Source organism: Salmo salar, chromosome ssa16 (assembly GCF_905237065.1).
Source record: "Salmo salar chromosome ssa16, Ssal_v3.1, whole genome shotgun sequence".
Classification (NCBI taxonomy): domain Eukaryota; kingdom Metazoa; phylum Chordata; class Actinopteri; order Salmoniformes; family Salmonidae; genus Salmo; species Salmo salar.
In genome coordinates, this window is record NC_059457.1 from 36,945,290 (window position 1) to 36,969,669 (window position 24,380).

General features: G+C 42.2%; 1 protein-coding gene across 7 annotated transcripts in view; it reads right to left on the minus strand.

Moving 5' to 3' along the window:
• Positions 1–24,380, minus strand: part of LOC106573623 (A-kinase anchor protein 13) — a 176,411-nt gene that overhangs the window by 9,341 nt on the left and 142,690 nt on the right. For 3 of the 7 annotated variants that reach the window (XM_045697218.1, XM_014148841.2, XM_014148845.2), the window contains 17 exons: positions 21,148–21,204; positions 20,688–20,747; positions 18,347–18,506; positions 17,988–18,093; positions 14,029–14,056; positions 13,780–13,894; positions 10,427–10,583; positions 7,496–7,563; positions 7,264–7,318; positions 5,277–5,442; positions 4,907–5,019; positions 4,501–4,647; positions 1,727–1,980; positions 1,490–1,615; positions 949–1,066; positions 574–825; positions 262–338 (listed from right to left, as the gene is read on the minus strand). In XM_045697218.1, coding sequence (XP_045553174.1) covers positions 262–338; positions 574–825; positions 949–1,066; positions 1,490–1,615; positions 1,727–1,980; positions 4,501–4,647; positions 4,907–5,019; positions 5,277–5,442; positions 7,264–7,318; positions 7,496–7,563; positions 10,427–10,583; positions 13,780–13,894; positions 14,029–14,056; positions 17,988–18,093; positions 18,347–18,506; positions 20,688–20,747; positions 21,148–21,204 — 2,059 coding nt within the window. The remainder of the gene's footprint in view (positions 1–261; positions 339–573; positions 826–948; positions 1,067–1,489; positions 1,616–1,726; positions 1,981–4,500; positions 4,648–4,906; positions 5,020–5,276; positions 5,443–7,263; positions 7,319–7,495; positions 7,564–10,426; positions 10,584–13,779; positions 13,895–14,028; positions 14,057–17,987; positions 18,094–18,346; positions 18,507–20,687; positions 20,748–21,147; positions 21,205–24,380) is intronic. The other 4 variants (XM_014148844.2, XM_014148842.2, XM_014148843.2 and 1 more) reach the window with 4 other exon arrangements.

Genomic DNA, 24,380 nt, shown 5'->3' on the forward strand with positions numbered 1-24,380 from the left:
TAAGTGAATGGTAAAAAACTGCAAGACAAGATTCTACAAAGAGTGTAACCAAGCCAATGTTACTGCTTCATTAAAATGTACATCTAGAATGCAATGGACTTGCGAGGCACAATATTAATACAGCTGGATAAACCTTGAAGGACTGGTGTTATAACAGCACAGAAAGCTAAACTTGGTGTAAACTAACATGAAGTGGGCACGGTTCTCTACAGAGTGTGGTACATATGAAACATTGAGCTGGGAAAAACAAAAATAACATACCAGTGAGGCAAATACATATTTCTGGTCTTTCTCCTGGAGGAACACAAACACATCAGACAGCAGCATGGCCTGGACATCTGAGGAAAATAATAAAGGTTCAGGATCAGTGGAGGAGGGAGGGAGGGGGGAGAAGTGGGAGGGGCAAGATAGGGAGGGGGAGGGAGAATGGGAGAGAGTGAGAGAAATTGAGGACAGAAAGAGTGAAAAAAAACTAGAAGGAGAGGGAGAGAGGAGGGAATGAGAAAGAAAGAGAAACCTAGCGAGGGACAGAGAAGGCGAATGAGACAGAGATGAACAAGGCTGATCCCGTACCCTTTAGTCTGCCTGCAGAGTTCTTGAGCTGCAGTGGTCCATCATGCAGCAGCCTCCTGCCTCTCACCAGGTCTTCCCGTGCAAACATCTGGCCACTCTTCATCCTCTGAATGGACTTGCTGTCCGTACGACTGTACACTTCTTTCAACCGTTTCTTCTTGTCGTGTTCGTTCATCTTGTTGTCCACCACATTTAGAATCTCCTTCACCAGTCTCAGAGCCTGGGTTATATCGTCATGGTCTTCCTCATTCTCTGCATCAGGGAAAGAAGAGCTGCATGTCACTTCAGCACACACAGAGGGAGAGACATCACCACTCTTTCTCACAAAGTAAGTGTATGAGTGCCATCCAAGGAATAGAGAATAGCAGGCCTCACCTTTGGTGTGATGCAGTATCCTCTGTAGTAGCACGGGGTACTTGGTTATTCGCTGTGTCACTAATAAGATACACTCTGGAATGCCTAGTCTTCGGACGATTGTGCTGCTCATCTTTTTCTGAAAAACAGACAGATTCAATTCAGATATGAATATTCTGTTTCAAACAACTGTAGGTTATGCAATAAAATTACAACAGTGTAGTGGCACCACCTGGTGGATAAAGTTATGTTTTTCATACTGCTTATAATCAATCAAATGTATTTATAAAGCCCTTCTTACATCAGCTGATGTCACAAAGTGCTATACAGAAACCCAGCCTAAAACCCCAAACAGCAAGCAAGCAAACAGCAAGCAGAAGAAACCTAGAGAGGAACCAGGCTATGAGGGGTGGCCAGTCCTCTTCTGGTTGTGCCGGGTGGAGATTATAACAGAACATGGCCAAGATGTTCAACTTTTTATAGATGACCAGCAGGGTCAAATAATAATAATCACAGTGGTTGTAGAGGGTATAACCATCTACAACAAAGAGCAGTTAGTTACCTTGATGAAGGCTTGGAAGCGTTTGTCTTTGGTGTGAAGCTCCTTATAAAAGTTAACCGCCTCGTTGTGGCGACTGCAGAATTTCCCGTAGACTTTCTTCATGCGGTCCGCATTGGGCCCTGAGAACTGAAGACCAGACAACCCATCTAAGATTAACTTACAGGTTAGTCTACTAGTCAACATTTGCACAACAATCACTAAACCCCTCATGCCGACAAACAGTCTCCCCCTGCTAACCTGTGAGACAAGGACGTCTCCTATCTTGTGGATGAGGAAGCTCCCGTCATCCCGACCTTCGATTGAAGACTCCCTCTTGCGCTCCAGGAGGTGTGTGAAGAAGTCTGTGTGTAGGTCCAGGAGTTCGTCCAGCATGGGGAACACACGCTCCACCGTCAGGGCCTCCAGCTGCAACTCCTTCTGCAGTCCCTTACTGTACACCTCAGACATGATCCTCAGCGTCCTCACGTGGTGCATCTCTGTCTGGACCAGCTCTGCAGAGAGACAGGAAGGGTAGGAGGGAGAGGTAGAGACTGGGTTATAGTGCAAAATCCCAATTAACAGCACCTCACATTGTGTTTAACCCCAGGGTGAAAGTAAGCTGGTACGGTCCGGTACAGAGTACCGTCAAAATAACTAGTGGGGATACGCCGTACCGGTTAAACATGACCCTATCACAATAATTAAACAAAGATGCAAATAAAACTGTCAGCTATTACACTTTTATTTATCATTACCACATGTCACATTAAAAAAAATGTGCGAATGTGTAATATGCTTCAAAATGCGGTGTGGTTCAACGACAAAGGTGGCATTTTGCGAAGGCAGAGGTGAGTGGCCAAGATGGAGATGCACGCGGACAGCAGTGGACCCATCCATTCAGGTTAAGTCTAATGAATGACCATCACTGAATGTCATTCATTACATGTTGGGGTGTTTTGTAAAGCCTGTCGCATGCTTCCCAGTCCAAACACCGCTTATATTATGAAAACATTTTGTATCGTTTTTGCAGTGGTGTAAAGTACCTAAGTAAAAAATACTTTAACATACTACAAGTCGTTTTTTGGGGTATCTGTACTTTACTAGTAATATTTTTGACAACTTTTACTTTTACTCCATTACATTCCTAAAGAAAATAATGTACTTTTTACTCCTTACATTTTCCCTGACACCCAAAAGTACTCGTTACATTTTCAATGCTTAGCAGGACAGGAAAGTTTTCTAATGCACGCACATATCAAGAGAACATCCCTGGTCATCCCTACTGCCTCTGATCTGGCAGACTCACTAAACACAAATGCTTGTTTGTAAATTATGTCTGAGTGTTGAACTGTGCCTCTGGCTATCCGTAAAAAAGAAAGAAAAAAAAAGAAAATCGTATGTCTGGTTTGCTTTATATAAGGATTTTTTTGTGATTTATACTTTTACTTTTGATACTTAAGTACATTTAAAACCAAATACTTTTAGACTTTTACTCAGTAGTATTTTACTGGGTGACTTTCACTTTTACTTGAGTCATTTTCTTTTAAGGTATCTTTACTTTTATTCAAGTATGAAAATTGGGTACTTTTTCCACCACTGTGTTTTTGTTGGTTTTGGTGTTCAGCAGGTTTTTCTTCGGCTGTTCGAGAAAAATAAATTCTTGAGGCGAGTCGAAGTCCGGTAGACGAAGTCTACACCCCTTCGTTGGTGATTGTTCAACAGTAATACTCTTAGTAGGAGTGGGAACTATGAACGGGATTCTTCAATTAAGTGTTTCTTTTCATTCAACAAGAAACGACTAGTTTTCATGCACATATTTTCACATGACAAATAATGCACTGAACATCTTAGTTTGATGTAAAATTAAGCGACTAAGACCTCCTTGGCAAGAACATCAACCTTTATTACAGATTTCTTGATTTATAAATGTGTATTTATTTGTTGTTGCTACGGCATCTCAAGAGGCACAAACAGTAATGTTGCCGCTTTTTTCTCGTTTTTCAAGCAAAGGTCTTTTAAGGGAGTATGCGAGGCACAGACGTTCGCTTCGCCTAGCTGAGTTCTGCTAGCAGCAAAGTGAACCTAGTATGCGGGCGCCTTAACAGATGTCTCTTTCCACTCATCAAATGGCGGGTGTACAGTGCAGTGTATGGATGTAGTAATGATTTTTGAGTAGACAGGATTACAGGAGTCTATTGAAGTAATTGTTTGACAATCAGATGAAAGCATGATGACTGGTTGTGTTTATACCACATTAAAAGGTAATACATTTTAAAAGTAAAAAGGACAAATCTTTACTATTAGTCCCACATATAGCCTATTAAATTAATAGGGATTCTATATGCGAGTTTATATGCGAACATGCAAGTAAGCACTTCATTGCACTGTGTACTCCATGTATTTCAGGGATGGGCAACTTTGATGGGGGTAGAGCTCTGCTAACCGACCCGAGTCCAACGCCCCGACATTATACATCAGGACTAAATTGATCACTAACAATTAGAAGCTGAACATTTGCACGTGCTGTGCTGCGCAGTACAGTCATATATGATTAAGAAGCGTCAGATGTGTCAGAAGCGTTTGAAGCGTCAGAAGTGCTTCAACCTCGTCAAATATAAGACAAGAGAGATTATTTTGCAGAAAACAATAACGTTCCTTGAGTTTTGTCAGAGTTGAGTGACGAAAAAGTAGCTAACAGCTACTCATGTCTCTTCATTGAGCAGAGCAGCCCAAGCAGAGCCGTTGCTATGGATACTCAGACACAGAGTCGCCATGAGCAGAGCACATGCAGAGTGAGCTGCGCGCAGGGAGCGAGTGACAGACAGAGAGGAGCAGCTAATGGATTTCGGGCTTGATTTCAGGCTTCGGTCAGGGCCGGTCTTACATTTGGCAGAAGCAATAGGGCCTGGGTAGGGTAGTAGTGTAATGTAGTTTAAAATGTATGTTGTAACTTCTCAAATAAATTGTTTGACTGAAACAAAGGATTGGAACATATGAAGGAATGAGTGGGATTGGGAGAGTTGCCCTCCTACCATAGATGACGTCCTGTCTCTTGACCACCTCCTTCTTGAGCCCCTTCACATACTTCTTGTCCACAGTGAAGGTCCAGGAGTCTGCCTCAAGATCCTTAGACTCTGCCTCAAACTCTCCCATCAGCTGGCTGTCCATCATCTCAGTCCCTAGGACAACACACACAGGAACAGTTAGTATGGACGAGGCAGGAATGGCTATACTGTAAGTACTGTAAGCATACATGTGCTCTCCTACACTCACATATGCTGTAATGTGGACCAATACAAAGTCATGCAAAACAACAGCTGAAAACAGAGGAAATCCGAACATGTCATATTTGCTCACTCCTTTGAACCGATCCCTACAAAGAGAGTACAGCAAATACAGGCTCTGTCACAGTGATAACTCTCCAGCTCACTACCTTACCTTCATCAGTGAGAGACTCAGTGGACTCATTGACCTTGGAGGTCTTGTGCAGTGAGTCTGTGGACTGGGACAGGTACTTCAGGCCCTTCAGTGGCATCTCATCCATCAATGGCCTGCACGGACAGACAGACAGACAGACAGGGTGGAAGAGAGAAACAGAGTTAGTGAAGGAGGGACTGTTACAGTGATAACATAAGTTGTGTATACACTCTGGTTGTACAATTCATGTACAATGCATTTTACACAACACTTGTGAGTACACAGTATTGTTGATGAGTGTGTCAGCATGAAAATGTACATCCTTTGTACAACCCGAGTATGTAAGGGGCGATAGTGAGTTGGTTGGTGATTGATTGGTGTTGTGTCTCACCCTGCGATGTTGCTGATGGAGATGCTCTTGGACAGGTTGCTTTTGTTAAAGGGGAGGATGCTGTGGTTCCTGCGAGGCACCACCGCTGCCACCGTAACCATGGCCTGGTCATCAGGGGACAAGATGGCAGACCACGGACGCTCCCGAGACGATGTCGATGATGTAGCTAATCACACAAATACAGTTAGCATGTAGAGTAGTACAGCTCATAAGGATATCAGGAATTCTAAAAGCACAATCTCAAATAAATACAAATATACTGTACATAAAAACATTTACAGTATTTGGGATTTTTTTGGAGGGAAATATTAACAATGCATAGATTGAGACAGACATACAGTTGAAGTTGGAAGTTTACATACACTTAGGTTGGAGTCATTAAAACTCGTTTTTCAACCATTCCACAAATTTCTTGTTAACAAACTATAGTTTTGGAAAGTCGGTTAGGACATCTACTTTGTGCATGACACAAGTAATTTTTCCAACAATTGTTTACAGACAGATTATTTCACCTCTCCCTCATTGTATCACAAATCCAGTGGGTCAGAAGTATACATACACTATGTTGACTGTGCCTTTAAACAGCTTGGAAAATTCCAGAAAATGATGTCATGGCTTTAGAGGCGTCTGATAGGCCAATTGACATCATTTGAGTCAATTGGAGGTGTACCTGTGGATGTATTTCAAGGCCTGCCTTCAAACTCAGTGACTCTTTGCTTGACATCATGGGAAAATCAAAAGACCTCAGAAGAAAAAATTGTAGACCTCCACAAGTCTGGTTCATCCTTGGGAGCAATTTCCAAATGCCTGAAGGTACCACGTTTATCTGAACAAACAATACTATGTAAGTATAAACACCATGGGACCATGCAGCCGTCATACCGCTCAGGAAGGAGACGTGTTCTGTCTCCTAGAGATGAACGCACTTTACTGTGAAAAGTGCAAATCAATCCCAGAACAACAGCAAAGGACCTTGTGAAGATGCTGGAGGAAACAGGTACAAAAGTATCTATATCCACAGTAAAATGAGTCCTATATCGACATAACCTGAAAGGCCGCTCAGCAAGGAAGAAGCCACTGCTCAAAAACCGGCATAAAAAAGCCAGATTACGGTTTGCAACTGCACATGGGGACAAAGATAGTACTTTTTGGAGAAATGTCCTCTGGTCTGATGAAACAATAATAGAACTGTTTGGCCATAATGACCATCATTATGTTTGGAGGAAAAAGGGGGAGGCTTGCAAGCCGAAGAACACTATCCCAACGGTGAAGCACGGGAGTGGCAGCATCATGTTGTGGGGGTGCTTTGCTGCAGGAGGGGCTGGTGCACTTCACAAAATAGATTGCATCATGAGGAAGGAAAATTATGTGGCTATATTGAAGCAACATCTCAAGACATCAGTCAGGAAGTTAAAGCTTGGTCACAAATGGGTCTTCCAAATGGACAATGACCCCAAGTATACTTCCAAAGTTGTGACAAAATGGCTTAAGGAAAACAAAGTCAAGGTATTAGTGGGCATCACAAAGCCCTGACCTTAATCCTATAGAAAATGTGTGGGCAGAACTGAAAAAGCGTGTGCGAGCAAGGAGGCCTACAAACCTGACTCAGTTACACCAGCTCTGTCAGGAGGAATGGGCCAAAAGTCACCCAACTTATTGTGGGAATCTTGTGGAAGGCTACCCGAAACGTTTGACCCAAGTTAAACAATTTAAAGGCAATGCTAACAAATACTAATTGAGTGTACGTAAACTTCTGACCCACTGGGAATGTGATGAAAGAAATAAAATAAATCATTCTCTCTACTATTATTCTGACATTTCACATTCTTGAAATAAAGTGGTGATCCTAACTGACCTATGACAGGGAATTTTTACTAGGATTAAATGTCAGGAATTGTGAAAAACTGAGTTTAAATGTATTTGGCTAAGGTGTATGTAAACTTCCGACTTCAACTGTACATCTGAACTATACAAATAAATATATTACATTTACTTCTCAACATGACTCCGGATATGGACGCAGAATCTGGCACCGTTTGCTGCTGAAAAATACAGTATGGTATTACAATACATCAATGCCATTAACAAGCCTGTTACCCATTCATTCATGATAGACAGAGACTGATCCTGCACAAACGCGTGTTGACAGACACACAGACACATTCTGTTCCTGTGTGTTTGAATGAAGTAGCATTGTGGACAGCTGACAGCAAGCTTACCTTCATTTTGACCTGGACACATACAGGAAGACGCTCTCTGCAGCCCTTATGGACCTGTGCATTGCAGTCTGAAATCATCAGAAGAAAAACAACATTAGGACAAAGATTTGGTAGAAACATCTGTTAAAGACTGCAGGAAAAGCAGAGTAGTCAGGTCTACCCATCTCACTCTCCTCCTTCATCAGGTGACAACATTGCTACTTGCTACAGGTGTAAATAATATCATTTCAATGCAACAAGATCACACAACAGCGTAAAAAACCTGCTAGCTTGGTGGTGTGACTCATACTAAATCAACATTGCTCATCTGAACCATCCTGAACTATAGAAACAAACAGGCAGCAAGAGGAAACTCTAATCTGTACACTGAGAAAATGTCTTCATCCCGATTCCACCAGATTTTAGGCTGCATAAAATAATTAGAAAAAGTCCCAAAATGGTATGATGTTCTGTAAAGAAAAACATATTTTCTATGTTTCTGCCTAGTTTCCCTTTTCAGACAGGGTACAGTGTCTTACAGTACCTCTCCCAGCACTCCATGTCTGACCTCTGAACAACTACAAAGTCTTGTTTACTGAACACAGTTAGCAAACACACCCAGGTTAAGGTGAGGGGAACTCAGAGCAGGCGCCATATAAACAGTTGACCTAACAACATAAAACATAAAACAGAGGAATCAAGGCTGAGTGTAGAGTATGAGCAGACCATAGAGGTCAAAGTGTTCCGCTCCACCTCCAGTCAAGCCCATCCAAACAACACCAACACAACAACACTTCAGGGAGGAAAGAGATGGGAAGAGGGGAGAAACACAACAATGAGCAGGCTCTCCCAGCTGGAGGTTTTAAACAGTGAGCGAGGACTGTGCTATTGCTCTCTCCCAGCTGGACGTTTTAAACAGTGAACGGGGACTGTGCTATTGCTCTCTCCCAGCTGGAGGTTTTAAACAGTTAGCGGAGACTGTGCTATTGCTCTCTCCCAGCTGGAGGTTTTAAACAGTGAGCGGGGACTGTGCTATTGCTCTCTCCCAGCTGGAGGTTTTAAACAGTGAACGGGGACTGTGCTATTGCTCTCTCCCAGCTGGAGGTTTTAAACAGTTAGCGGAGACTGTGCTATTGCTCTCTCCCAGCTGGAGGTTTTAAACAGTGAGCGGGGACTGTGCTGTGCAACAGGGTGTGTGTCGATTTTTTTTAAATGAGTCTGAGAGAACAGAGAGAGGAGCAGTGGTGTAAAGTACTTAAGTAAAAATACTTTAAAGTACTACTTTGGGGTATCTGTACTTTACTTCACTATACTTTTACTTCACTAAATTCCTAAAGAAAATAATGTACTTTTTACCCCATACATTTTCTCTGACTCCCGAAAGTAGTTGTTAAATTTTGAAAGGAAAATGGTTCAATTAACACACTTATCAAGAGAACATCCCTGGTCATCCCTACTGCCTCTGATCTGGCGGACTCACTAAACTATGTCTGTGTGTTGGAGTGTGCCCCTGGCTATCCGCCAATAAATAAAAATCATTAAATTGTGCTTAATATAAGGAATTTGAAATCGTTTATACTTCTACTTTTGATACTTAAGTACATTTTAGCAACTCCATTTACTTTTGATACTTAAGTATATATAAACCAAATACTTTACTCAAGTAGTATTTTACCTGGTGACTTTCATTTTTACTTGAGTCATTTTCTATTAAGGTATCTTTACTTTTACTCAAGTATGACAATTGAGTACTTTTTCCACCACTGGAGAGGAAGCAACTCTCCATTAGACACTACCCTCTATTAGTTAATACTTCAGAAAAACTCATTGACTCTCCACAAAGCCCTATTTTACTATTAGATAAGATAAGGATCAAAATCACCGATCAAGAAAAAATATGTTTTGAATAATTATGTCAATTGTCAAAATAAAGGGCTTGTTTCAAATTTAGGTCTTTGCTCGTCAAACCCTATGTGGGCCACAATTCTGTGAATCTGTATGACAAAAACGAAGTCACTTTTAGAAATGAGCAATGGAAGCCCCAATAGGGCTTACAGCACATCCTCTGCCAGTGGAAGAAAGAAAGAAAGAAAAAAGAGAGAGAGAGAGATAGCCGGGATGTAAGAGTAGAGCTGACATCTTCCAGCTGCGTCAGGGGCCAGGGGCAGGGTGATGCAACCCATTGAAACATTGAGGGGACTAACTGGACTGGCTGGGCCGAGGGCCACATCCCTCCCCTGTCCCTGGTTCCCTCTAACCACCCAACTCCTATTCACTGGGACAGACCCACCCAGTCCATCACGCTTCAGACAGACTGACAACAAACAAAATAGCTCTGAGAAAAAGTATTGGGAGTGGTCTACTCTGCTCTTCTAATGCATGCTGCTGGCCATACAGAGATGGTGGGAGGAATGAATATACTGCAGCGACATAGTTTCTATATACGTCCACTTCTGATGGCCCCAAAATAAACAACATTCTCTTTAGTTCTCTGCAGATAGACCCTCGAAATGTAGAATTTCCTGTGTCCTGCTTAATATGGAGCAGTTTCAGTAAAGTGACTAGACTGAATGAATAAACAGGAGGATAACCAGTCCACATTTTGTCACATTACTTGGAGCTAACGTAGGATGTTCCACCACCAGACATTACACAATGATAGAAAACACGGCTTGAGCCCCTAAAAACATACTGTAAAAGTACTGAATCTACTGACTTACGGAAACAGCATAGTTTCAATGGTAGAAATACACACAAAACAGGTCCAAAGCAGCACCAAGTGTAGGCCTATGTAATCACCATGTAAAGGAATAAGGGGTATTGAGGTGTGGTAAATGGCGCTAAAACTAGAGCAGTGGTCCCTTACCATGGAACAGAGTGACTTATTAACTCTGTGGAGTCTGGGATTCTCATAAACACTCTGATAAGATCATTACAGATTTGTTGTCTTACTGTTGCAGAGGAAGGATTCTTTAGTGATAATTGGTTTGTTGCATTGGTGGCAGGTTGCGGATGGGGCTGGGTTTACAGAGCTGAAGAGATGGCCGTTCAGGTTTTTTTTCTCCTTCTCCTTGGGGTCTTTATCCTTCCCCTGAGCCTTCTCTTTCTCCTGCAGAGAGTTAGAGACACAAAGGAAATACCATAAATTCTCTAAGTCAAAGCACTATGGCACTGTGTATGCTTTCCGTAGATAGTGTAAGCAATCAAGGTCTCACAAATAGATCTCACACTTCGATAGTACTTAGCCAAAGCCTAGAGATATGAGTCATTTGCGCAAAGATGTACAGAAGTTTGACAGCTATCAAAAACCCCTTCACAATATTTCCGTATTTTCTATCCAGAAGTCTCATTCACAAAAATAAACATAATTATGACAAAAGGTTACAGTATATCAATATAACAACAGACACAATACACTGGACTGACCGATAACACACTCTCAGGTTGACTGTACAGGTAGACACTCATTCATAATCAGTACAGGAAATGAAACAACCAATATCCTATGATTCTGACTCAAACTAAATGTGTTGCTAAAGCAATTCCTCCTGAAAAAGGGAAGAATGTGTATTTAGAGAAGAGTATCAGAGCCTGTTCCTTTCTGAGCAGTGAGCCGTGAGACAGGCAACAGGCGTTAGTCAACACAAAGAACCAATATCCCCTACCTCATCCTGTATTGTATCAGCCCTCAGATTCAGGGAGCGACCGTGTGCCAAGAAATGTCTACACAACATCACAGTGGCAGTCTGTCTGTCTGTCTGATACATTATTACAGTGACAGTCTGTCTGAACGCTGTTCTGTACGCTGGTCTGGAACAACAGGCAGACAGAATCTACAGATGGAACTCTGGCGTTCCCATGTTACCAGCCATCAGCCCAACAGAAGGAAGTGAGCTACCATGGATGTACCATGAGTGTCTGTGCTGACTGTTTTGCCGTCTCCGTTACACACCAGCCCCACTGAAACTTCGGGCCTATAATCTAGCTCACAGTCTCAGCAAACTATTGTAAAGTATGTACAGGGCATTCAGAAAGTATTCAGACCCATTCCCTTTTGTCACGTTACAGCATTATTCTAAAATGCAATAAATTCATGTTTTTCCTCATCAATCTACACACAATACCCCATAATGACAAAGTGAAAACAGGTTGAGAAATGTTTGATAATTTATTAAAAATAAAAAAAACAGAAATACCTTATTTACATAAATATTCACACCCTTTGCTATTAGACTCGTTTCCATTGATCATCCTTGAGATGTTTCTACAACTTGATTGGACTCCACCTGTGGTAAATTCAATTGGTTGTACATGATTTGGAAAGGCACACCTGTCTATATAAGGTCCCAAAGATGACAGTGCATGTCTGAGCAAAAATCAAGCCATGAGGTCGAAGGAATTGTCCGTAGAGCTCCGAGACAGGATTGTTTCGAGGCAATATCTGAGGAAGGGTACCAAAACATTTCTGCAGCATTGAAGGTCCTCAAGAACACAATGGCCTCTATCATTCTTCAATCGAAGAAGTTTGGAACCATCAAGACTCTTCATAGAGCTCCTGCCCGGCCAAACTGAGCAATCAGGGGAGAAGGGCCTTGGTCAGGGATGTGACCAAGAACCTGATGGTCCCTCTGACAGAGCTATAGAGTTCTTCTGTGGAGATGGGAGAACATTCCAGAAGGACAACCAAGATTCTCTGGTCTGATGAAGCCAAAATTGAACTCTTTGGCCTAGAGGAAACCTGGCACCATCCCTACAGTGAAACATAGTGGTGGCAGCATCATGCTGTGGGGATGTTTTTCAGCGGCAGGGACTGGGAGACTAGTCAGGATCGAGCAAAGATGAACGGAGCAAAGTACAGAGTGAAAACCTGCCCCAGATCTCTAAGGACCTCATTCTGGGGTCAAGGTTAACCTTCCAACAGGACAATGACCCTAAGCACACAGCCAAGACAACGCAGGATTGGCTTTGGGACAAGTCTCTGGATGTCCTTGAGTGGCCCAGCCAGAGCCCGGACTTGAACCCGATCAAACATCTCTGGAGAGACCTGACAGAGCTTGAGAGGATCTGTGGAGAACAATGTAAGAAACTCCCCAAACACAGGTGTGCCAAGCTTGTAGCGTCAAACACAAGACTCTAGGCTATAATCGCTGCCAAAGGTGGTTCAACAAAGTACTGAGTAAAGGGTCTGAATACTTATGTATATGTGATATTTCAGTTTATTTTTTATAAATTAGCAAAAATGTCTAAAAACCTGTTTTTGCTTTGTCATGAAGGGGTATTGTGTGTAGATTGATGAGGGAAAAAACAATTTAATACATTTAAGAATAAGGCTTTAACAAAATGTGGAAAAAGTCAAGGGGTCTGAATACTTTCCGAATGCACTGTACAAGGTACATACTTTCAAACCCCATATTGGAAGCTATACAAACATTGGACATTTTTCTCGGTCTGTATGCATGTGTTATGGATTGAGTAGCATTTTTGATGATAAGCATGTTCTTCTATGTAATAACTAGGCCTGCTAAAAAATACATAGAAAGATATTGTTTTGGATACAACACAGGGAAATCAAATCACATGAGAACTGTGTTGATGCATGGTCTGGGCATTACTGTTATTTCCCTTAATGTTATCAGGAAGTCTAATGTTATTAGGTCTGAAAGAATTGTGGTTTGTTTTCGTAGCAGCAGTGATGCCATACAGACGTCTGTTTGAGACAAACCACAGCATGCCTCTGTTTCCTGTTTGGCTTCCCTACTGCGTGCAGACTAGGCGCCTCGCTCTGCTTCTCACAACTCACAGACTCACAGCCAGATACACTTACCCAGCAGATATATACTGTATACTCCCTCACAGTCATTTACAATCTGATTATGACACCTAGAACACAGATAAGCGCCAGGGAAAAGTATCTTATTCCGGAAACGACAGTTTTGAGATTGCAATATGTGTATTAGCCTGCACACAGCTATTAGCCTGGACATAAATTATAACCTGAAAACTTGTACCCAACAAGCTATAATGAGAAACCTTTAGACACGTGATAATCCATTGGATTCAACACCAATACAGACAATAGCGCTAGGGTCAGACTGAAAAGGTAGTGTACTACTGGAGCTTCTTAAATTCAATTAACTTCAATACAACTTTATTTATCCCCTGAGGGGCAATTCTGAGCCAGGCCCTATGCCGGTTATTTCATTGTTAGTCTACACCTGTTGTTGTTTACAAAGCATGTGACCAATAAAATGTGATTTGCTCCGCTAGTGCAGGAGGAGGAAGAGAGGCTGAATGGACAGACTCACCTTGTTCTTCTTAGTACTCATCTTGCTCTTGAGGTAACTGAAGGTGCGGCTGACTTTGGTCCCCTGTCTCCCCTCAGAGTCGCTCCGCAGTGGCCCCGGGTCCTCCTCAGAGATGCTGGATGAAAAAGAGTAGGAGAACCAGAGAGACAAACTCAGTATACTGCCATTCAGACTGCCAGATACTACCCTGCTGGAGAAATAGCCTTTAAGAACAGACCCATATAAAACGGGACAAGGTTTCTGTCTTACCTGTGCTCTAGTGATGCCGATCCCATTCCTACAGCAGAAATAGAGAGAGGAGGTGATGAGCTGGATCAATGGAACAGCAGAATGTGTCATTTATTTATTTACATTTGTATTGGTACACCAGATAGGTGCAGTGAAATGTGGTGTTTTACAGGGTTAGCCATAGCAGTGCGGCACGCCTGGAGCAAATTAGGGTTAAGTGCCTTGGTCAAGGACACATCTACAGATTTTTCACCTTGTCGGCTCAGGTATTTGAACCAGCAACCTTTCGGTTACTGGCCCACACTCTACGTGCTAGGCTACCTGCCACCTTAAATGGGACAGGGAGTTGTAAATGTAGTTAGAATAATATAAATATGATCAAAATATAGCTGTACATTTATATACAATATGAGCAATGAAAGCATGTTGAAACAACAGAGATTACAGAGTGGAATCCCCCCCCCCAAAAAAATACATGTACTTTTATCAGTATTTTGGTTCAGTACAAGCATACATTACATAACCATTACAATACATTTCCAAGCAGAGGTGATATCACTTAACACGTAGTAGTACCAATATCCAATAGAACCAGGTTAAAACCTGTTGTGGATAGGGGGCAGTATTTTCATGGCTGGATAAAAAAACGAGAATATGCATATCATTAGTAGATTTGGATAGAAAACACTAAAGTTTCTAAAACTGTTTGAATGGTGTCTGTGAGTATAACAGAACTCATATGGCAGGCAAAAACCTGAGAAGATTCCAAGCAGGAAGTGGCCTGTCTGACAATTTGTAGTCCTTCTGTTGCATCTCTATCGAAATTACAGTATCTGAGCTGTTACGTGACACTTTCTAAGGCTTCCATTGGCTCTCTAAAGCCTTCAGAAACCGGATTGACGCGTCTCCTGTCTCTGGGCAGATAACAACAGCACAGTTTGACAGTGGACTGCCTGGTGACAGAGAGACTGGAGATGCGCATTCACGAGACCTCGCCATTTTTTTATTTTCCTCTTTGAATGAATACAACATTGTCCGGTTGGAATATTATCGCTATTTTACAAGAAAAATAGCATAAAAATTGATTTTAAACAGCGTTTGACATGCTTCTAAGTACGGTAATGGAACATTTTGAATTTTTTTGTCACGAAATGCGCTCACGCGTTACCCTTTGGATAGTGACCTGAACGCACGAACAAAACTGAGGTATTTGGATATAACTATGGATTATTTTGAACAAAAACAACATTTGTTGTTGAAGTAGAAGTCCTGGGAGTGCATTCTGACGAAGAACAGCAAAGGTAATACAATTTTTCTAATAGTAATTCTGAGTTTAGTGAGCCCCGAAGTTGGCGGGTGACTGAATAGCTAGCCTGTGATGGCTGAGCTATGTACTCAGAATATTGCAAAATGTGCTTTCGCCGAAAAGCTATTTTAAAATCTGACATAGCGATTGCATAAAGGAGTTCTGTATCTATAATTCTTAAAATAATTGTTATGTATTTTGTCAACGTTTATGATGAGTAATTTAGTAAATTCACCGGAATTTTTCGGTGGGAATGCTAGTTCTGAACATCACATGCTAATGTAAAAAGCAGTTTTTTGATATAAATATGAACTTGATTGAACAAAACATGCATGTATTGTATAACATAATGTCCTAGGAGTGTCATCTGATGAAGATCATCAAAGGTTAGTGCTGCATTTAGCTGTGGTTTGGGTTTTTGTGACATATATGCTTGCTTTGAAAATGGCTGTGTGATTATTTTTGGCTGGGTACTCTCCTGACATAATCTAATGTTTTGCTTTCGCTGTAAAGTCTTTTTAAAATCGAACAATGTGGTTGGATTAACGAGAGTCTTATCTTTCAAATGGTGTAAAACAGTCATATGTTTGAGAAATTGAAGTTATAGCATTTTAAAGTTTTTTGTATTTCGCGCCACGCTCTACCATTGGATATTGGTGAGGCGTTCCGCTAGCGGAACGTCTGTCCATGTGGAATTGCACACTGGGTCATTTGGTTAAGGACATGGCCAATTAACAACAAGACCAACAAATACATACACCAAGGAATGTGACGATTATGCAGCATACATGTACAGTAGTAGTCAAGGGTGGCCAATAATAAAGACATTTACTGAGGGCCAGACACAGCACTGAAACGCAGCCTCAGAACTACCACAAAGCTCAATAAGACACACATACCACGACAAACACAGAGACATTTTCACAACAAACAAAAAAACTGCCAGGCAAAATCTCTCACAGCTCTTAAGCTGTAGATATGACACACTAGAGCAGTGAAAGCCCTTTGAAACGTCATCCTCCAGCAACGGCCCAGACAGGGATTTTCTTCCTATCGTTCTCTCCAAAATAATATACAAGGCTCAAAGGAGTGTGAAAGCAGCAGTGAAATGTTCCTATCCTTCGTAGCAGCTGTCAAGCCCAACAGGAACACTTTGAAATGTGTTTATGTGGATTCCAAAGAATGGAGGCTAGGGGGAATAAATAGAACTGATGGAGGAAAGAGAGGGGAGAAATGTGTGTAAAACTCACAGGAGAGACATAATAGGAATGCCAGCCATGTCAAATACAATAGAAAAAGGGCTACTTTGAAAAGGGGCTACTATGCTAACAGAAAGCTGATTATTTGATCTCAGTTAGATACCAATAGTGGGAAATAGATTCTGGGTTTATATGCGTCTCCAGCAGATATAACATACGGCTGACTGGACTGCAAAGGGCTTTCACTCTGCTACAGCGTCCCTACTCTTTTAAAAAATCTGCACGAGTCTGCTGTTCTTGCATGGGTTTCAGCAATGTAGATATAGTTCAGAAATATAGGGCTCTTAAAAGGACAAAAGAGTTAACTGTTCATGAACATTTATGAAATATGTGAACATCTTGGCAGGTTTGACATCCTTTCATAATTTTTTCAGTCATTTTCATGGCAGCCAAGGTTTTCGAAACTGATCAAATAGTTGAATTTGCTTGAAACTTCACATAAACAGAACAGCAAACAGTGCATATTAGATCACCTGTTGAGATTTGCATTAGTGACTAGAGGCGATTTAAGCCTATGTAAGTAATTTTCTTTTTTAGAAACAATGACTTCTACTGATTGATATTTTAGCAAACCAAATTATTTGCCTGAATTGATTTAAAAGAGTTGATTTAGAGAGGTAACGTCTTTTAGTGACACGGGTTGACCTAGAGGCACACTACACAGGAAGCAGCCAGGGGCTAAGGGGCCACTCAGGGCATTCTGGGAACTGTAGAACTTACTCACTACCTCCTCCTCATCACTGGAGGAAGTGCCAATAGAAAATAATGTTCTAGATTTTGGGAAGGTCGGAGAGATGCTGAAAGAGAAGGAGATGCGCTACTTTGGTCGAGTCCGTCCATTGGCTATCCAGTTCAAGGGTACAACAAATATCAAATCACACGTTAAATTAGCACAAGAACCTGGGCCGTCCCTCATTCCCTTCCAAGTGATCAAATGAGTGAACCCTACACAAAGGGACAGGGAAACCAGAGAAGGGAGAAATAACAACCCCAGTGATAGTGAGGAGAAGATCTAACAGTAGCCCCTGTTAGCCCCAGAGGAGATTGGGATTGAGAGAGTTAACAAACCACCTGATACCTGTCTGGGAAACACAGCAGAGGGACAGAGAGACAATTGACCTGTAGGACGAGGTTGGAAACAGCAGGTGACAGGAGACTTGATTGTTGGATAGATAGAGGCATGGGCCTGAATCCACAAAGCATTTCAGAGTAGGAGTGCTGATCTAGGATCTGTCCATATAATCTTATTCATAATGATCTAAAAGGCTAAAGTGATCCTAGATCAGCACTCCTATTCTGAGACGCTTTGTGGGTACAGGCCCTGGCCTTGTGTACCACCATGTTACCACAGAGAGAGAGAGAGAGAAGGATGTAGAGGGTAACCCAGAGAGAGAGAGTGTAAAAGTGACCCTCACCCTCCAGGTCTCTGTGACTGATGGCCAGCATGGACACCGACTTGGTGAGTGCTTGGTGAGGAATGGAGGGACAGCTGTGTCTCACAGGCAGAACTCTTCCTGATTTCTGAAATAAAGGAGAAAGAGAGAGAGAGAGAGAGAGAGAGAGAGAGAGAGAGAGAGAGAGAGAGAGAGAGATATCAGTGAGCTGTCTGGGTGAAAATAAAACATGAATTACACTACTGTGCATAGAGAGAACAAGTCTACATGGGATGGTATGAAGATTCATTGATTCAGTGCAAGTGCAAGTCATTGTGCAAGCAAAACACAGGACCTCTATGGTAAAGATACGTCTGGACAGTATAGTGTGTGAGGGTTACCTGGCTGTCGAGGCTGCTGTAGTCTCCCAGGTCTGACTCCTGCTCCTCTGTTAGGGACAGAAGCGAGCCCCTCTCCTCACTGTCCAGACGCGCAACAGTTCCCACACCAGAGGAGATCTTCCCAGCATCCTCCTCTCCAGCCAGACCCTCCAAACTGTAACTGCAGACACAACAATACCATGTTAGTGAAAGAACACTCCACTGGTGTTTCTGGTGATAGATGTAGTAATTGGTTTAGGGACAGTAGATACAAACACCCTGTGAGATCTTTAAACCCTTGGTAGGAAGTGAACCCACACCCAGCAGATCTTCATGCTCCGGAAAGGATGACACAATCAGTTATTTCAAAACTGACACCACACAAGTGGAGTGCACAAGTGCATACACATATTCACAGTTAAAGGAAAAATCCACTCCAAAACAATATATATATATTTTTTTAATTAGTCCACTGTTGATACAGTCCCAAAATGTTTTGCATGTCAGCATTTACGTTTTGAAGATATTCGATTTTCAAGAAGCAAAGTGTCACTTGCCACATCATGATGATGAGGGGTTTGGCACATCTTGAAAGTCTAATATCTTGAAAACTTGACTGTCGACATACAAAACATTTGGGACTGTTTTAAAAGTGGACTAATGAAAAAAATACCTAAATATATTTTTTGAGTGGATTTGTCCTTTAACTAGATCCCTGCAGTAGAGCAGTGAGGTGATGATGAGATACAGAAAAGAGGAAAAGCATGTATAGCCAAATGAAATACATATGAACACCAGCACAAACAGGAAGGAACACATACATGTAAACCTAAACACAAATGTAAGGGGGAAATAACTGAAGTAAAATAAACATAAAAATACAATTCCCCAAGCTTCAAATCAGAAAAAACAACCTAGTTAACTTGATTAAAAAGTGTAGCATGTTAAATAATAGGCGACAAATAAACTCCATTGAGACCATACTTATGTAATTTATGAATGCATAAGAAATCAGCATTCAGTATTAGAATACAACAGACCTATTATCTCGTTCTAGCTGTGTGTCAATTCAACCTCTCACTGAAGCTGTAAGTCTGGCTAAGCGAGATGAACTGAACTAAAACCATAACTCACCTGTCTGGCTCACTGATGATGATGATTATATTAGTCATTCTAATCTTTGCAATAGTTAACCAGCAGTGTAGCAGTATAATACTATTGTTCTAAAGATGCTTGATGCTTCCTCTCTAAATTCTAGCTTCCTTGTCTCAGAGAGAGAGAGAGAGAGAGAGAGACAGAGAGAGAGGGGAAGAAGATAAGTGACTGTGCATCGCTGAGGTCGACCACAACTGACCAACAAGGTGAATAAGACAAAGAGAGAGAAACAGCAGCAGTGACAAAGCACACACCAAGCCAGAGACACACCAAGCCAGAGACACACCAAGCCAGAGACACACCTAGCCAGAGACACACCTAGCCAGAGACACACCAAGCCAGAGACACACCAAGCCAGAGACACACCTAGCCAGAGACACATCTAGCCAGAGACACACCAAGCCAGAGACACACCAAGCCAGAGACACACCTAGCCAGAGACACACCAAGCCACAGACACACCAAGCCAGAGACACACCAAGCCAGAGACACACCAAGCCACAGACACACCAAGCCAGAGACACACCAAGCCAGAGACACACCTAGCCAGAGACACACCTAGCCAGAGACACACCAAGCCAGAGACACACCTAGCCAGAGACACACCAAGCCAGAGACACACCTAGCCAGAGACACACCAAGCCAGAGACACACCTAGCCAGAGACACACCTAGCCAGAGACACACCAAGCCAGAGACACACCTAGCCAGAGACACACCAAGCCAGAGACACACCTAGCCAGAGACACACCAAGCCAGAGACACACCAAGCCAGAGACACACCTAGCCAGAGACACACCTAGCCAGAGACACACCTAGCCAGAGACACACCTAGCCAGAGACACACCAAGCCAGAGACACACCAAGCCAGAGACACACCTAGCCAGAGACACACCAAGCCAGAGACACACCAAGCCAGAGACACACCTAGCCAGAGACACACCTAGCCAGAGACACACCAAGCCAGAGACACACCTAGCCAGAGACACACCTAGCCAGAGACACACCAAGCCAGAGACACACCAAGCCAGAGACACACCAAGCCAGAGACACACCAAGCCAGAGACACACCTAGCCAGAGACACACCAAGCCAGAGACACACCAAGCCAGATACAGACATGCACAGAGCAGAGAACATGTAGAGGCTTCTTTCATATTGTTTGTGTGTTTGTCCTCTTAAGCTATTAGTTGACACGTGATGGCATACCTTCTGCTATCAATCTGTTCCGGGTGGGGAGGGGGGACGTTGGAGGGACACCAGCTCATACTGACAGGGAGAAGACAGGGAGGGAGAGGGATGGAAAGGGACAGGAGAGGAGAGACAGACAGACAGGAGCAGAAGGGAAAGGGTGACGTTATTTCAGGGTGAGATGTGATGGTCAAAGGTAAAAGTGGTGGGTTAATGGAGAAGGTTTTTTTCCATTGATGTGACTTGATACATATTATATTGGAGAGAAATAAAGTTTTCACTGTCTTCATTCTTCATATGTTTTAGAAATGATTTTTCCATAGCATAAGGCACATAAAATACAATTTGATTTGATTAGGGAGTGCTCAATATAGGTAGCAATACATTTTACATTTTCTTCCCGTAATTAAAAAACAGCTTGGCAGTGACACATCAGAGAGAGTCAGAATGGAAACATTGAGGAATAACTGTGTGGTACCTTCTCCTATGAAATGTTGGCTTTCGAGGCTTCCCTTCCCCTTGACCTTGCAATAAACTGAAAAGAGATGGGGAGATGAGCAGATGACAGAAAAGATGGGATGAACAGAGAGAGATGAGAGCACTGACAGTACAGTACATGATCAAATGGGTGATAATGAATAAGAAGGAAAATGGTGGCAATAAAAGTCACAGTGCTTAACCTTTGACCTGGACCAGGCCTTTCCCACAAAGTCCACTGACACAGAGGTGCCTCCAGGAGTATCTAACTGTACTGTATAAGGCCCCCTGAGGGACAACCATGGATTAAATACACACAGAGACAAATATCTACATACACATGCGCTCACACACACAAACAGTAGCCCACTGACACACAAACACAAAGTGTTTGAACTTGAGGCCGTATGAGGACCAGTCCTCTTAAAGCAAGACTCTGTCCTAGTCTCATCCCTGCAGACTGCACTTCCCAGGGTACTACTGTCTCAAGTGACTCCCCAATAGATATCATCATACTGAGGACAAGTCAGGATACTGTAGGAGTTGGAGGCTTATGGTTCACACTAGAGGTCGGCCGATTAATTGGAATGGCCGGTTAATTATGGCCGATTTAAAGTTTTCATAACAATCGGTAATTGGTATTTTTGGCCACCAAATACATTTTTTACCCAAATTTTTTTTACACCTTTATTTAACTAGGCAAGTCAGATTAAGAACACATTCTTATTTTCAATGACGGCCTAGGAACGGGGGTTAACTGCCTTGTTCAGGGGGGATTCGGGGATTCGTTTTTGCAACCTTCTGGTTACTAGTCCAACGCTCTAACCACCTGCCTTACATTGCACTCCACGAGGAGCCTGCATGGCAGGCTGACTACCTGTTATGCGAGGGCAGCAAGAAGCCAAGGTAAGTTGCTAGCTAGCATTAAACTTATCTTCCAAAAAATTATCAATCTTATGATAATCACTAGTTAACTACACATGGTTGATGATATTACTAGTTTATCTAACGTGTCCTGCATTGCATATAATCAATGCGGTGCCTGTTAATTTCTCATCGAATCACAGCCTACTTCGACAAACGGGTGATGATTTAACCTGTTGGGGCTAGGGGGCAGTATTTTCACAGCCGGATAAAAAACGTACCCGATTTAAACTGGTTACTACTCCTGCCCAGTAACTAGAATATGCATATAATTATTGGCTTTGGATAGAAAACACCCTAAAGTTTCTAAAACTGTTTGAATGGTGTCTGTGAGTATAACAGAACTCATATGGCAGGCCAAAACCTGAGAAGATTCCATGCAGGAAGTGGCCTGTCTGACAAGTTGTGTTTCATCTTGGCTCTTTTTATTGAAGACTGAGGATCTTTGCTATAACGTGACACTTCCTACAGCTCCCATAGGCTCTCAGAGCCCGGGAAAAAGCTGAACGATATCGAGGCAGCCTCTGGCTGAAACACTTTATCGCGTTTGGCAAGTGGCCGATCAGAGTACTATGGGCTTAGGCGCGTGCCCGAGTCGACCCCATGCTTTATTTTCTTTCGTCTGTTTACCTAAACGCAGATTCCCGGTCGGAATATTATCGCTTTTTTATGAGAAAAATGGCATAAAAATTTATTTTAAACAGCGTTACATGCTTCGAAGTACGGTAATGGAATATTTAGAAATGTTTTGTCACGAATTGCGTCATGCTCGTCACCCTTATTTACCCTTTCGGATAGTGTCTTGAACGCACAAACAAAACGCCGCTATTTGGATATAACTATGGATTATTTTGAACCAAACCAACATTTGTTATTGAAGTAGAAGTCCTGGGAGTGCATTCTGACGAAGACAGCAAAGGTAATAACATTTTTCTTATATTAAATCTGACTTTGGTGAGTGCTAAACTTGCTGGGTGTCTAAATAGCTAGCCCTGTGATGCCGGGCTATCTACTGAGAATATTGTAAAATGTGCTTTCACCGAAAAGCTATTTTAAAATCGGACATATCGAGTGCATAGAGGAGTTCTGTATCTATAATTCTTAAAATAATTGTTATGCTTTTTGTGAACGTTTATCGTGAGTAATTTAGTAAATTTAGTGTTCGGTGGGAATGCTAGGCACATGCTAGTCACATGCTAATGTAAAAAGCTGTTTTTTGATATAAATATGAACTTGATTGAACAAAACATGCATGTATTGTATAACATAATGTCCTAGGGTTGTCATCTGATGAAGATCATCAAAGGTTAGTGCTACATTTAGCTGTGGTTTGGGTTTATGTGACATTATATGCTAGCTTGAAAAATGGGTGTCTGATTATTTCTGGCTGGGTACTCTGCTGACATAATCTAATGTTTTGCTTTCGTTGTAAAGCCTTTTTGAAATCGCACAGTGTGGTTAGATTAACGAGAGTCTTGTCTTTAAAATGGTGTAAAATAGTCATATGTTTGAAAAATTGAAGTTTTTGCATTTTTGAGGAATTTGAATAACGCGCCACGGGATTACACTGGCTGTTGAGTAGGTGGGACGCAAGTGTCCCACCTAGCCCATAGAGGTTAACAAGCGCATTTGCGAAAAAAGCACTGTCGTTGCACCAATGTACCTAACCATAAACATCAATGCCTTTCTTTAAAATCAATACACAAGAGATGATAGTTTCCGGATTCGACCATATTAATGACCTAAGGCTCGTATTTCTGTGTGTTTATTATATTATAATTAATTCTATGATTTGATAGAGCAGTCTGACTGAGCGGTGGTAGGCACCAGCAGGCTCGTAAGCATTCATTCAAACAGCATTTTAGTGCGTTTTGCCAGCAGCTCTTCGCTGTACTTCAAGCATTGCGCTGTTTATGACTTCAAGCCTATCAACTCCCAAGATTAGGCTGGTGTAACCAATGTGAAATGGCTAGCTAGTTAGCGGGTGCGTGCTAATAGCGTTTCAAACGTCACTCGCTCTGAGACTTGGAATAGTTGTTCCCCTTGCTCTACATGGGTAACGCTGCTTCGAGGGTGGCTGTTGTCGATGTGTTCCTGGTTCGAGCCCAGGTAGGAGCGAGGAGAGGGACGGAAGCTATACTGTTACACTGGCAATACTAAAGTGCCAATAAGAACAGCCAATAGTCAAAGGTATATGAAATACAAATCGTATAGAGAGAAATAGTCCTATAATTCCTATAATAACTACAACCTAAAACTTCTTACCTGGAAATATTGAAGACTCATGTTAAAAGGAACCACCAGCTTTCA